General features: G+C 35.2%; 1 protein-coding gene across 11 annotated transcripts in view; it reads right to left on the bottom strand.

Annotated features, from left to right (window-relative positions):
* ERC1 (ELKS/RAB6-interacting/CAST family member 1) overlaps positions 1-15,122 on the bottom strand; it is a 561,256-nt gene that overhangs the window by 351,127 nt on the left and 195,007 nt on the right. For 8 of the 11 annotated variants that reach the window (XM_044228946.1, XM_044228950.1, XM_044228948.1 and 5 more), the window contains 2 exons: positions 11,969-12,162; positions 4,760-4,771 (listed from right to left, as the gene is read on the bottom strand). In XM_044228946.1, the coding sequence (XP_044084881.1) occupies positions 4,760-4,771; positions 11,969-12,162 (206 nt within the window). The remainder of the gene's footprint in view (positions 1-4,759; positions 4,772-11,968; positions 12,163-15,122) is intronic. The other 3 variants (XM_044228947.1, XM_044228949.1, XM_044228952.1) reach the window with 1 other exon arrangement.

Raw genomic sequence — 15,122 nt, 5'->3', positions numbered from 1 at the left:
TAAATAAATAATCTTAAAAAAAAAAATCAATTCCAAAACTGTTCATTCATAGCCAGTGTTCTAAAGCCTTGCCAGTCAAAGCAACATCCGCAAATCAGCATCATCGACACTGAGAGCTGTTACAAATGTAAAAAGCCCAAGCCCTATCCAAACCCACACATCAGAAAAACATTTTAACAAACTCCAATATAATTTGTATGCTATTAAAATTTAGGAAGCAAGGTTCCAAATTAACCTTACCAAACAAATCACACTATCTAAAATATAAGTTATTGTGGAGCTTTTCTTGAACAAAGCTGTAAGTGTTATATGAATCATCAGGGCAACACCCGGAAATAATCCCATCGCTACTGAAGGAGTATCTCATACAGCAGGCTAGAAATGGTAAGAGAGACAATTCTCACTCTGACCCCCATACTCCGAGGAGGTAAAAACATATATTTAAAACATATTATAATCTACAGATTGCATCTGGACCTCACAAAGCTATACAAAACAGGAAATGGGAAAATTAAAGTATGTGGTAACCATGAAATCAGAAAAACCGAATTTGTACTAAAGACTCTGCCATATTGTAGCAATAACCCTAAGTAAGTCCACTAACTCCACTGAACCTCAATTCTCTCATCCGTAAAACAGGAAAATGTCATCCACTTCCTACAACTGTTATGATATGAAATGAGATAAAGAATGAGATTGGGAGGAATGATGTTTGTCAGATAAAATACTGAAAGTCCTTTCAAATTTATATTTCAGATATATGTGACAATGTTTTAGTACAAGTATGTTCTGGTATTTACAACACATTAATACTAAAAAAGTAGTCACTGTTTACAAATTTAACTGGTATCTCATATGTGTATTTGCTAAATCTGGCAATCATATACAAATTCAAATTTCAACTAACTGTAAATTTAGACTTTCTTCCCTTCGCTATTTGCCATCTTTAGCTCATGTACAGAATGCCACGTAATTGTCTACAGCTGTACTAAGAAAAACTACGTTTACCACTTCTCAGTGCAAGATGGCACAAAACTCAATACTTTTCAGCAGAACAGTCAGGTAGATCAGGACAAGTATGTGTTCATACATTTTTTTCTACCAATGAATAATTCAAAATAATAACACTGTATTTCAGGAGAAGTAAGTTAATGGAGGTGTGGCTACACTATGCTTGCGTAACCCATTAAAAAAAGACTAGGCAATAGTATTGCTTCAAAGGAAAAAAAATAAGGAGATACATTCTTGAAAAATAATGCTGTTTAAGAAAGCCAAAATAATGACAGGTAGGAACAAAAAAAAGCAACTAAAAACAGGTCATTCTCCTAGATTTAAAAACTCTTGCCTATGAATCAAACTCCTTGTAAACAGATAAAACAAGGTTAGAAATGCTTTTGGGCCTACAAAATCCTGAACAGTTCAGCTAAAAACAAAAAAGAATGAAACCTTGAATATATAGTTACACCCCTTTTTGTAAATGTCAGCTTATGAGGTCTTAGAGCTTAGTATCAGACAATAATGGAAAAAAAAAAAAACTCTTAAGATGTGCAATCAGAGAAATGGCTCACTGACTCATCACTCTAAATAAAAATCTCTCTGTTTTGTACTAATGGAAATAGGAACAGAGGAAAGCAGAGAGAACAACAGAGGAGGAGAGAAAACAAATAAATCTGTCCAAACCAGAAATGCTTAAAAAACAAACACTACGCTTAAGTGTCACTATTAACACAAAACAGGTGGTTAAAACAAACACTTAAGAGTTAAGTACCTTGCCCAAGGTCCCATAATAAAGTTATACAAATTATCCAATCCAATCTTAAACTATTAATACTCTCTTAAGGACCTAATCAATTGGACTTGGCAAAACCAAGTGAAATGCTTCTGTACAGAAAAAAATACTGCACTGAATTCCAACCTGAAGCTAAGAAAGACTTTTTTTACACACCACAACCAAAACGATCTTTGCCAATGGAAAAACAAAACCTGTTTTATTTAGTATTCCTTGGAAAATAAACTTATTTAGAAGTAAGTACAGTTTAATGGCATTTATTACTAGAGTAAAAACTACAAAAAACTAACAGTATGATAATTAGCACAATTTGTAACTCAGAGAATTATGCATACACCAATGACTTCCACAGACAAATTCTTCTGGGGCAGGTTTTGTTTAGAAATATTTAGATCAAAACCTGTCATACAAAAGGCAAAAGTGCTAAAACCTCCCCGTAAAAATACGTCCACTTCATGTTTAAGTTAGAGATCAAAGTTCTCCAAACACAAGCCTTCATGGTATTTTGTTACTAAAGGTGAACTGTGTTCAGACTGTACCAACACTTGGAATTACTTAAGTGGTACCCACAGTGCTTTACTAAAGTATGTGGAGAAAACATTTACAGTAGAAAATGGGAATAACACTGTTTAAATGCAGTATTTGTGCTTGCTACTTTTATTGCAAACAATGTAGGATTTGTTCTGTAGTAAGTACGGTTTGAAATAGAAGTTCCATAAAAACTTCAACAAAACAAAATAAATAAAACTGAGACTTTGGTAGTAATAAGGCAGGTAACCAATAATGTAAACAAAAATGAATTTTTTTACAAGGATATGAGAAAGCCCAAGGGTTAAGGAACATATAAAAGGGAGAAAAGCAGGGGTGCCTGGGTGGCTCAATTGGTTAAGAGTCTACCTTCAGGGCGCCTGGGTGGCTCAGTGGGTTAAAGCCTCTGCCTTCGGCTCGGGTCATGATCCCAGGGTCCTGGGATCAAGCCCCACATCGGGCTCCTGCTCAGCAGGGAGCCTGCTTCCTCCCTCTCTCTCTCTGCCTGCCTCTGTGCCTACTTGTGATCTCTCTCTCTGTCAAATAAATAAACAAAATATCTTTAAAATAAAATTAAATTTAAAAAAAAAAAAAAGAGTCTACCTTCAGCTCAGGTCAAGATCCCAGGACCCCGGGATCCACCCTGCATCAGCATCCCTGCTCAGCCTACTCAGCGGGGAGTCTCTTCTCCCTCTGTCCCTCTCTCACTCATATGAACATATAAAATCTTTGAAGGAGAAAGAGAAAAAGGAGGAGGAGGAGGAGGGAAGAGGAGGAGAAAAGAAAGAAAGAAAAGCAAGATAGACTGAAAGATGTCAAGGAGGTGTTCAGAGAGCTAGTAGAAAACAATGTCACATAAATGACAAAAGACAACCTTCTAAAAGAAAAGAGATAATAATATCTAACACCCCAGAAAGGTCAATAGGCTCAACACAAACAAAATCACCAAATTCGGCAACAGCCTATCACTGAAGCCATCTAGCACCACAGTGAGAAAAGAGTCCAGATTACATTTGGAAAAGAAATACAAGTGTGGAAAGTGGAGGCAGGAAACATAAATGATTTCTTCCAGAAACTGTGCAAGTCAGTAGGGAAAAAAAAGGAAAAATAAGAAGCTGTATTGAACTGAGGCCAAGGAAAAGATACTGAGAAGGATTACCTCTATTTCTTTTTAAGGATGGAGGAACTAGTACATGTTTTACATTTGTGATAATCAGTGGAAAGGAAGAGAATAGAAATAAGGAGAAGAACACTTCACTTATGGAGCAAGGGTTTTAAAACTGAGAAGAGGGAAGGAATGAAAGAGGATAGGAAAATGTGGCCCTGGAAAAGAGCTGGAACATGAGTGAAAACATTATCCCAGGACTATGGATACCCTAAAGCTCTATTTACCGGGCAAAGGATGGGAAGTTATCTGCTAAGAGAAAAGGAATGCTCAGTGGAGAGCCCTTCCTCCTCTCTTTCTGCCTGCTTCTCTGCCTACTTCTCTGCCTACTTGTGATCTCCATCTGTCAAATAAATAAATAAAATATTTTTTAAAAATTCAGGTTTCCAATTGTGCACTGTCCATCTCCTAATAAAGATGGACAAATTACTTAATGGGCTCAGAATTTATGCTATCCACCTGAACAGGGGAAATGATAAATCTCTCTACATACCGGCTGGGAAGAGCAACTGAAATGAACTATATAAAGATTCTACTGTAGTGCCTCTGGCACTTATAAATCGAAGTGGCACCGGCTGTTTTGATTATCTCTTGTTCTACCATTCAGCAGAATCACAAAACAAAACCAAAATTTCAAGGGTGTAAAGGATTGTTTATGTAAAATAATTTTAAGATTCTTCTAAAAATCCACAGACTATAGCAATTTTCCCTCCAACATTCATGCTGCATTTTCTATGTCTTTGATGAAATTTAAATTAAAACATTTTTTCTTCTCATTCCCCTGGTAACTCCTTTCATCTTTATTTCTCTCTCAGTCAAAACCTGCTCAGTCTGATTCTTGCTTTCTGACTACTTTGTCTTTTGAAGCACATAACTTTGAATCCACTCTTCTGGTAAACCTAGAACTTCTGACATTTTATGCACTTCTTTTTTTTTTAACAATTTTTTTAAAAGATTTTTATTTATTTATTTGATAGACAGAGAGAGATCACAAGTAGGTAGAGAGGCAGGCAGAGAGAGGGGGAAGCAAGCTCCCCGCTGAGCAGAGAGCCCGATGTGGGGCTCGATCCCAGGACCCTGAGATCATGACCTGACCTGAAGGCAGAGGCTTAAACCACTGAGCCACCAGGCGCCCCCATTTTATGCACTTCTAACCAGATTTCTAGACATATCTTTCTTGGGGTAAGTGCTATCGTTTCAGTTCCTCATTAAATAAAGCTCAAGACAATGTTAGTATGCCATGCTCTTAATCTTTGTTTTAGTACAAGCATACTGACCTTGAGGTGAGACTGAAGAAAACAGCAAATCCAGGAAGGAAATGTGAAAGAGAAAGTTAGAAAGAATTAATAAGGACAATATTCAAGAAATAATGTTATTCATAGACACAGACAAAACATAAAAGCACAGGAATAGAGAAGGTAAGGGAGTAACACAGATTCTGCACAGGCACTAAAAATTAGTAATTTCAGATTTTCAACTCTCAACATGTGTTTTTTCATATTAGATTACACCATTGTACCTTAATATAAGTTTCAAGGAAAATTTTTGTTTAAAATTTACCATTTGTTGAAGCAGGGGGAAGAAACAATTTATTAAGCACAAAGGAAAAAGAGAGAAGGTCAACACCTCCCTCTTCTCATTTAAGTAGTTAACTGTGATTTCACAACTTCAATCATCTTAATTTTATACATACCCACCTTATAACTGACTACTCCTTCACACACCCCCAACTCCATGTCTGGGATCCAACTTATCCACCACAAAAGCAGAAAAACATCAAGAGATTCAATCATTCTGTGGAACACAGAATTCTAAATGATGAGGAAAAACTTGAAATAATGATCCCAAATGTGAAAACAGTAACTTTTTCCTAATTAGAGCCTAATTTTTTTTCTCATTCCAAATCTACCAAAATCTACCTGAAATGGTGCAATCTAAAAGCAATAATGAACAAGAATATACAGCTCTATAAACATGACCCCATTTCTAATAGTGCTCAGCACTTAGAGATGCAAAATTGCCATGCTCAATATTCCTACACAGCATGAAGCCCCGGTGGTTCATTATTGCTTTTTATAACAACAGGCAGTTTTTCCCTTTTAAAAATTAATCAATTTCACTGAAGTTAGTATTATCCTCCAAATACTTAGACTTCTAGTGGCTAGCACCGTCCAGATCGTCTTTAGGATCTAAATTTTACTTTCAGAATCCAAAACAAAAGGTTTATTTCTTGAATGCAAGCACCATTTCAATTTGTACTTTAAAGTTTTCTAAGGTTTCAGTATTTAAAACCAGGGTTTTTAAAAGTCATTGTGAAAATAATGAAAGGTAAGGATGACAAAATTTATTATTCCAATTCTATAAGATAAAGAGAAATGAAAAACAGAATAAAAATTACTTCCTCACAATCACACAATGTGAAAGTGGCAGATGCAGGATAAAAATGTGGGTCTGCTGACATCTCCCTGGGCATATTTTATATGTTCTGTGATGCTTACAGATTCCTAAAGGGAATGTATAAAATGAATCCATGCATCTTTGGCATATTTAACACAGTAAAGAATGCAGACAATGTTCAAATCCAAAAATAGGCCCATCTCTAAATGACTGTTCTCAAGTATCTTTTCTATCTTTGTTGGTTATGACACAATAAATCAGAATAATTTTAGATCAACAATGACACTGAAATTTCCTATGGTTGCAAGGCTTTAAATAAGACTTGGGTACATCCACCAGGAAAAAAATTAAGCTTACTCCTACCAACAGTGAGCAACTTTTTACCTATTTCATTGTTCATGAGTCATATTTCACTTTGGCATCAACCTATAGCTCTTGGGAAATTGATATGGAAGAAAAAATACGCATATAAAATAATTTCATAGAATCCTAATGTTTGCCCCTTCATGTAAAAACTTTAGGTAACCACTAAACAAAAATTCCTATAAAGACTGTACTAACAAATTACAAGGTGCTGTGCCCACAAGAAATTTTGGAAAAATGATCTAACAGAATTGACTATACAAAGCTGTGTGATTTATTCTTCTTTTAAATAAAATCAGTGAAATTCATCAAGGAAGAAGAAGAAAGAACAAGCAGTTTCCTCAGAAAGCAAGCTGAAGCAAGCAGGATCAGATAAAGAACCAGTCATCTTCAGTTATCATATTCTTAGTATATTTCTTTCCTTTTTAAAAAAAAAAAAAACACAGCCCATTCTCCCTCAAGCAAGAACACACAACCCCTGCCGCAGCAGTCACTTCTCTTCTACTCAAACTACACGAAGACCACATTTTCTGACACTGAATTTCATGGGTCAAAGATACATTATCATGAATTTAAAAGAAAGGAAATTCTTCTCTAAGGATATATTTTCCTCATAATTGTATACGAGTTTATGCCAAAGCTATATACAGCTTAATTAAATTTTTAGACAGAAGATATCGGAAGACCTTAAGCTAAGTATCAATTTGTCATTTCTTTACGAAAAAAATTTGTAAGTATGAAGACTAAATATATAGGTTTACATTTTCAGGTTATACTGTGTAGATGGCTAAATATACTGTGAAACCAATATGAAGCAATCACAAACATAAAGCTCATTTTCCCAATACAAAAGTCCAAAAAAATTTCAGGTCAACCTATATAAATAAATAAACAGGAAGTAGGTAAGATAATCAAGTATCTAATTATAATAGTAAATATATACATTTGGCTACACACACATTTAAAATGGGCTACATCAGAAAACAAAGTTAATCTGGAAATACTTTCTTCCACTTCCACATTCTCTGAAGCAATTTTAATTCACTCTCTTTGCATGCATCTTCAAAATCAATTCACCAAGGACAGAAGATGTACCATTACTTTATGTATCACTAAGATGAAAAAAAATACTATAGTAATTAAACTATGTGGTGCCATTATTTGCACACATATCCCAGATTCAGAGATGTTAAAATGTAAAAATAAAAGTTACAATTGGTATTTCATTGTGACAAAAGAGGTAGGAAGTTGTCTATACCTCTATCTAACCTACAGATCAAAAAATAATCCCAAAGGATTATTTTAAATTATATAAAAATACTTTATAGATACGAATTTACTTATACTATTACAGAAGGAAAAGTATAGGCACAACTGTAAACACATTACAAACATATAGAAAAAATGAGTAAAAAATAATATTTGCAGTATCACTAATAAGTGTATAATAGACTAAAATCGTCTATTTAATTGATGAAAGGTCTGAATACACAAGTGATAGATAAAAATGAAAGAAATGTGGGATGATTAGACAGTGAAGTGAGAAAGGAGCTCTTTTTGTATCAAACTATATACTGATTAGGCCCTCAATAACATAGAGTCACAGAGCAGAACATGACAGACACTGTAAGAATAGCACAAATAAAGAAAAGAGAAATTACTACCTCAGGGAAGTCAGTAAAACTGGCTTTTACAAAAAGGTAGACGACGTCATTCACTGTAGTTATTGTGGTGATTATTTTGCAATCTACACAAATACTGAATCATTATGTTGTATACTAAAATTAATATAATGTCATATGCCAATTATACGTCAATAAAAACAATTTCTTTAATTAAAAAATGTTTTAAACCATTATTGCAGAAGTCCAAAAAGATACTAAATCAGAATTCTATCAGCCTACATTACTCTTCTCTCAATATTTTAAACATTATGCCAAAGATCAACCTCTCTAAAATAAATCTAAATAGAAACTCTACTATGATCACTTTAGAAGCAAAATTCTTAATTACATTCAGGGTTCCTGAGGCTAATCTAAATTGATCTACTTATATAAGGACAGGTAAAGCTCCAGGGTTTATTTATTTTTGTTTTTGTTCTTCCTTAAATTGATTTATTATGACTATCCAAAATCACCAGGTGATAACTTCTTAAAATGTCAACTTGGCCTGGCTAAAGTGCCCAAATACTTAACTGAACACTAATTTAGATGTTGCTATGAAGGTATTTTGCAGATATAATTAAATCCTCTAATCCCTTTAAGTAAAGGAGATTATCCCAGATAATCAGAGTGGGTATAACTGAATCCTTTGGAACGCCTCTAAAAGCAAGGCTGAGGTTTCCCCAGGAGAGAAAAAAAAATTCTGCCTGTGGACTTGGCAGAATTTTCGCCCATGCCCATGGGATTTCCATCCTGCTGATGACCTTCTCTTTCCGTTAGCTAGTCCCCCAGATTTCAGACTTCCTTTGACAGTCTCTCACAATCATGCAAGACAACTCCTTGTAATAAATTTCCAGACATTATATATAATATAATATAAGTAGTATTTTCTACTACTTCTGCCTCTCTGCCTCTCTGGCTGCACTCCCAACTTAATCACACCACAGTATAAAATATGAATTTAGAAGTAATACTTCTTATATTTAGTTGGGAAAATACTTTGTATGTGCAGATATTTATATATATATGTGCAGATATATATATAAATCCTTTTAAAAACTGCAGAGTGGGGGCACCTGCGTGGCTCAGTGAGTTAAGCCACTGCCTTTGGCTCAGGTCATGATCTCAGTGTCCTGGGTTCAAGCCCTGGATCAGGCTCTCTGCTGGGTGGGGAGCCTGCTTCCCCCCTTCTCTCTCTCTCTCTCTCTCTTTGCCTGCCTCTCTGCCTACTTGTGATTTCTCTGTGTCAAATGAATAAATAAATAATCTAAAAACTGCAGAGTGGTACAACACTGAGTCATCTTCTAACAGCAGCTACTATTGTTCTACAAGGGCAATGTAAGGGACTAACCATTTTTTATCTAGATCACAAAGAATAAGGTCTGGGGATTCTTTGTGAGTTCTTTAATCTTGAGGATCCTTATGTAAGAAGTACTAGGAAATGTGAAAAATTTACTAAGAATTTTCTCTAGTTCAATTATGTTTTTTTGTTTGTTTGGTTTTTGTTTTGTTTTGTTTTGTTTTTTTCATTTAGAAGGTTGCTGAACACCCTAGGGAATGAATTCTACATCCTGAATTATGGTGTGGCACTACCACCGTCACACTAGTAAGGGGACATTACTTAAAGGGCATTCTAGCACTAGACGATGCTGGAATAGTCTAATGACCATCATAATCAAGACGATGACATCACAATCAAGACGACAATCAAAGACAACGACAATCATAACCGACAATACCAGAACCTTACCAGAGAGAATTCATACTTTTTCCACAAAACAAGTACCCAAGAATTACAGTTCAACTTGACACAAACTGGCTGTTCTTTAATTCTGATCAAGCAAAATTCCCAGCAAGCCTCAGCAGTAGCAGGAGCAGCAGGAGCAATTCAGTCTAGTACAGTACTGTAGCCTTACATAACACTCACTTTCCCAGGAAGTCCCAAACAAACCCCCCTGACGGTGCAGGGACAGAAACCTGGCGTGGAAGATACAAACTGCGGGAGACTGGCTTTCTGAGAAACAGCATGGCCGAGAGGGGAGACACACAGAGACCAAAACCCCAATGGATTAGGACCATGATAATACAAATTAAAAGAAAGGTGAAGAAATTCAAATGATAAATTATGGGGAGACAGACACCCACACATTAGGAAATAGTGGAATGGCAACACAAGAAGCAAATGGTTAGTAAGAAACATGGCAGCCACACACATGCACCTCAGTACTAAACAGGGGAACAAGAGGCATAATATAACCCTAACTGTCTCTATTATTCAGATCTTAAACTATATAGCTGAGCAACAAATTATGAACCCAGGAGCAAAAAATGAGTTTTAAAAACTTTCCTTTTTTTGGTAGCCAAGAACTTTGTGTCAAATCCTAAAACAAAATTACAAAGCTGCCAGAAGCTAAAACTGTGCAGTGCTTTTCAACCTTTTAAGTTATATTCTGTGGAAAGAGTAGATCATTTACAACTTTCTCAAAATGTAAGAAATACAGTGGTTAATAAAAGCAATTTGTGTGCTTTGGGTATAAATATAGATTTAATCCTATTTCTTACTGTCTTTCAAGTCACACCCAACTCCAAAAATCAGTATTAGGTCCAAAAATGAATCAAGAAGTTTTTCAAGCAAGCTGCCTGGAATAACAAGCAGTAATTTCAATGTAGATTTCTAATACAAGAAAACAAACCAAAAAATGAAACATGATCAAAGAATTTCTGAAATATTAAAATATTTGGTGGGAAGTCACTAATCCATCAAAATTATTACATTTTAAAACCTGTGCAGCACTGCTGACTTCAGGCCAACACAAAAACAGAGAGGCATGTGTTCTTGTGAGTATGTTAAGTGTGTGTGTGCTGGGGGACAAACTGCAATACAAACATGAAAAAGGGCATACAAAAATTCAATAATCTCATTTTAAGATGGGTAATTTTTAATTCTAATCTAAAGATTCTATCCATTCGTCTTATCCAGAACCAGAAAATATGAATAGAGTTAATATCAAAAGTAAGAAGAATCTCATGAGTATGCAATCAGTATAGTGAAGAAAAATTATCAGGGTTAGACTCTATTGTTTTAGTTTCTTGGGAACAGAATAAGAGAAAAATCAATCCCACAGGGGATAATCAAATCTCCCAGTCACCCAAAAATTTTAGACTTAATAAACAACTTATGAAAGTCGTTTCATATTTCCCAATCTTCAAGAACATGAAAATAAAATATTCCTAAGATTCAGCTCCAAGAAGCCACATAGGTTAATAACTTCATTCTGTCACTATTGTCTCTAGAAGAATATAGGTGATTAATGAAATTCTACTAGAAGAACTACTTCTATGTACTTATAAATTTATGTTAAATACATGCTGTAAAAGAAGAGATCAAAAGGCATTTACTTAATCTTTAGTATAAAACACCCTAATTATGAAAGAAAGAAAGATTGATTCCAAGAGAGCTGTAGGGCTAGATCTGTAAACACAGCTCATTTTGAAGAATTCAAAGTCAAGACCCATAAAAATCATATCCAAGTCACTGAAATTATCCTCAAAATGGCGCTTCTTCTAAATTTGACCTAGGGACTGACGTAATAGCCGGCTTCTCCACAATACAAACTGTGTAAAGTCTAAAAATTCACAGCCAAAGGGAGCATCGGGCTCAATAAAAAAAGTCTAAGCCAATGATAAAGTATTACCTCCCTGAACTTGAGGTTCATGTGTTCTGTGGATAATAAAGTAATTAAAAAGCAAGTAGCTACTTGCACTCTCATGATTAGCTAATAGAAAAGTTTAACTTCTCCACTGATGAATACTTTCTTACTTTCCAATCAATGATGCTGATGTCCACAACTTCTTAATATATCCCCATTTGTTGTTGCCTTTCAGATGTTGCAGCAATGAATTTACAATGACTCAGAATAAAAAGTTAATAAAATAATACAAGAACCTAAAGTCCAAGAGGCAGATATACCGAACAAGTATGCCCCCAGAAGTATAGTTTTAAAACCATACTTTAACCTTTCTAACATAGTAAATACACCATTCAGCTTGCCTATCCTTCCTTACCTTTCCAACTCTGCGATCTTCTTATCTTTGTCATTCTTCTCATTTTCCACTTCCTTCAAGATTTCCAAGAGGCGGTCAACTTCTGCCTGGGCTTTGCTAGATTCATCTTTATACCTGGTAATCTCTCTCTCCAACTGCTGTATTCGGTCACTCATCTCTGGACTGGCTCTGGCTTCCAGTGTTGCCTCATGTGCCTTCAAAGAAAAGTGCTCAGTATCAGACATATATAGTGGCAGGAAGCAAACCATATCCCAAAGGACCATCTGTATTTCAATTTAAATAGAGAATTATCAAATATCTAATAGCTCGTCTTTGATTTATGAAGTTTTTCTCTGCTTAAATATTACATAGACAAAATATTAGTAATAACTTGAGAAATAATTATCATGGATTTCAAATGGATTTGTGTTTAGATGTACTACTGTACGTATCTGAGTATCAGGCCAAAAATCATCATATGACAACACACGGGTTTTTTTTAAATCTAAGTGAGATATTCAGACAAGCCATTAGACTACTATTCATCTGCTATTGATCTCTCCAAGATAAACTTTCCAATCTCCCTCAAAAAGGCATTGCCAGAGATTCACTGTTGATGTTACTATAACCAATGTCAATGCTGAGCTCTAATTCCCACTTGACCCTTACTTCCCTTCCATTTTCCTATATACTGCTTTACCAAGCATGTATGAATCATGCTTATGTATTAATGAAATATTCACATTCATACATGTATGACTACCCTGCTCTGCAGGAAGCCAGCTTCTCCCTTTCCCACTCCCCGTTTGTGTTCCCTCTCTTGCTGTCTCTCTGTCAAATAAATAAATAAAATCTTTAAAAAATATATTAAAGGGGTACATATATATTGCTAGGAAATACTTCAGAAAGCACTGATGCAAAATACCTTAAGTAAAAGAGAAATGTTCCCATAAACTGGGTTAAATGCTTTGTCAAAGCAAAAGCTGTACTTCTAAGACCAAAACCTTTACCAACATTTTTTGTTTCAGGTTTAATCAGTTAGGAAAATCCAGTTACTAACAGTGGCCTTTAAAAATGATTCCACTGGCAGACATGTATTTTAATGTGTCCACAAAATTCTAACCTAAAGTGGTATGGTTAAAAGCCACAACAGAGTAAAATCTAGAGGAAAGAGAGGCAGCCATAATGAAAGAATGAACGCATTTAAGAATAAAACAAGGCAAAAGCAGCAGAAATGAAATACATCCAAGCCTGGGAGGAAATTGTGATCTCAAAGAAACTTTCCCACTTTGTATTCATCCCAATATTCTTTAGAAAGGAGTCATTTTTTGAAAACTCTAGAGTCCCTAATTGAGGAAGGAAGAGAAAAGGTAAAGTGCCTTCATTTTCTACAGAGTAGTAAAAAACCACTCATACAAAATACAGAAAAAACATCAACCAGGACTTTATGGCACTACTCTGTCACATCACTTACTGGTCTAAATGGGTGGCTTAATACTATTTCAGGATCCTAAAGGGGGGGAAAGTGTCAGTAAGAAAAGAAGAAAAAACATAGAAGGAAAAGGTATGGTATAAGAAAAGAACAAAAAAGAGAAAGAAAAGTAAAAAAATAAAAATATGTAATTTTTAAAAACTTGCAACAAAAAAATCCTCCAGAAAGAGCTATTTCCCCCCCAGAGGGGGGGGAAAAAAAAGAATTCAGCACTTTTTACAGTTCTAGTAACTCAGAAGTTCAATTTCAAGGCTTTCCTTAATAATTCTGAGGATATTATCTCATGCTGAAGGCATAAAATATGGAAATACACATAGAGGATATAAATTCCTAAGCTAGAAGTATTTCTACTCCATTTCTATTCTGTTCTATTTTTGTGCTAGTACCGTACTGTTTTGATCACTATAGCTTTGTAATAAAACTTGAAGTCCAGAATTGTGATGCCTCCAGCTTCGCTTTTGTTTCAAGATTGCTTTGGCTATTTGCGATCTTCCATGATTCTATACAAATTTTAGGACTGTTTGTTCTAGTTCTGTGAAAAATGCTAGTGGTATTTTTTTTTTAGTATTTTATTTCTTTATTTGAGGGAGAAAGACCACAAAGGTGGGGAGGGACGAAGGGAGAGGAAGAGTCAGACCCTCTCCCTGCTGAGCCGAGAGCCTCCTGTAGGGCTCAATACCATGACCCTGGGACCATGACTTGAGCTAAAAGCAGACGCTTAACCACCTGAGCCACCCAGGTGATCCTGCTGGTAGTATTTTCATAGGCACTGCATTAAATGTACAGATTGCTTTGGGTAGTACAGATGTTCTAACAATAGTTGCTCTTCCAATCCATAAGTATGGGACGTCTTCCTTTTTCTTTGTGTCAGAGGTTCATTCTTAAGGATCTTAACTGTTGTTGGTACAACTATAAATAGAACTGATTCCTTAATTTCTCCTTCCGTTGCTTCATTATTGGTGTATAGAAATACAACAGATTTCTCAAAGTTTATTTTGTATCCTTGAGACTTTACTGAATTATCAGTTCTAGAAGTTTTTTCATGGAGTCTCATGTTTTCTAAACAAACTATCACATGATCTGCAGATAGTGAAAGTCTGACTTCTTTCTTACCAATTTGGATGCCTTTTTTTCTTTTTGTTGTCTGATTGCTACAGCTACTACTTCCAGTGCTAAGTTAAATAACTGCAGTGAGTGTAGACATCTATGTCTTATTCCTGACTGTACGAAGAGGAAAAGCTGTTTTTCCTCACTAAGGATATTATAAGCTGTAGGATTTTTGTATAAGCCTTTATTACACTGAGGTATACTCCCTCTAGATCTACTTTGTTAAAGGTTTTACTCATGAATGGATGTTATACTTTGTCAAATGCTTTTTCTCCATCTACTCAAATGATCATATGGCTCTTTTCGTTAACGTTGTGTATCACTTTGATTGATTTGCGAATGCTGAACCACCCCTGCAAACCAGGAATAAATGCTACTTGACTGGGTGAATGATTTTTTTTAATGCACTGTTGTGTGGTTTGCTAGTGGGTTTTTTTTTAAGAATTTTTGCATCCATGTTCATCAGGGATACTGGCCTGTAGTTCTCTTTCTTCATGGAATCTTTATCTGGTTTTGGTATCAGGGTAATGCTGGCCTCATAGAATGAATTTGGAAGTTTTCCTTCCTTCTCTATTT

Source organism: Neovison vison, chromosome 12 (genome assembly GCF_020171115.1).
Source record: "Neovison vison isolate M4711 chromosome 12, ASM_NN_V1, whole genome shotgun sequence".
In the NCBI taxonomy this organism is placed as follows: Eukaryota; Metazoa; Chordata; class Mammalia; order Carnivora; family Mustelidae; genus Neogale; species Neogale vison.
This window is presented reverse-complemented; position numbering and strand designations above follow the sequence as displayed.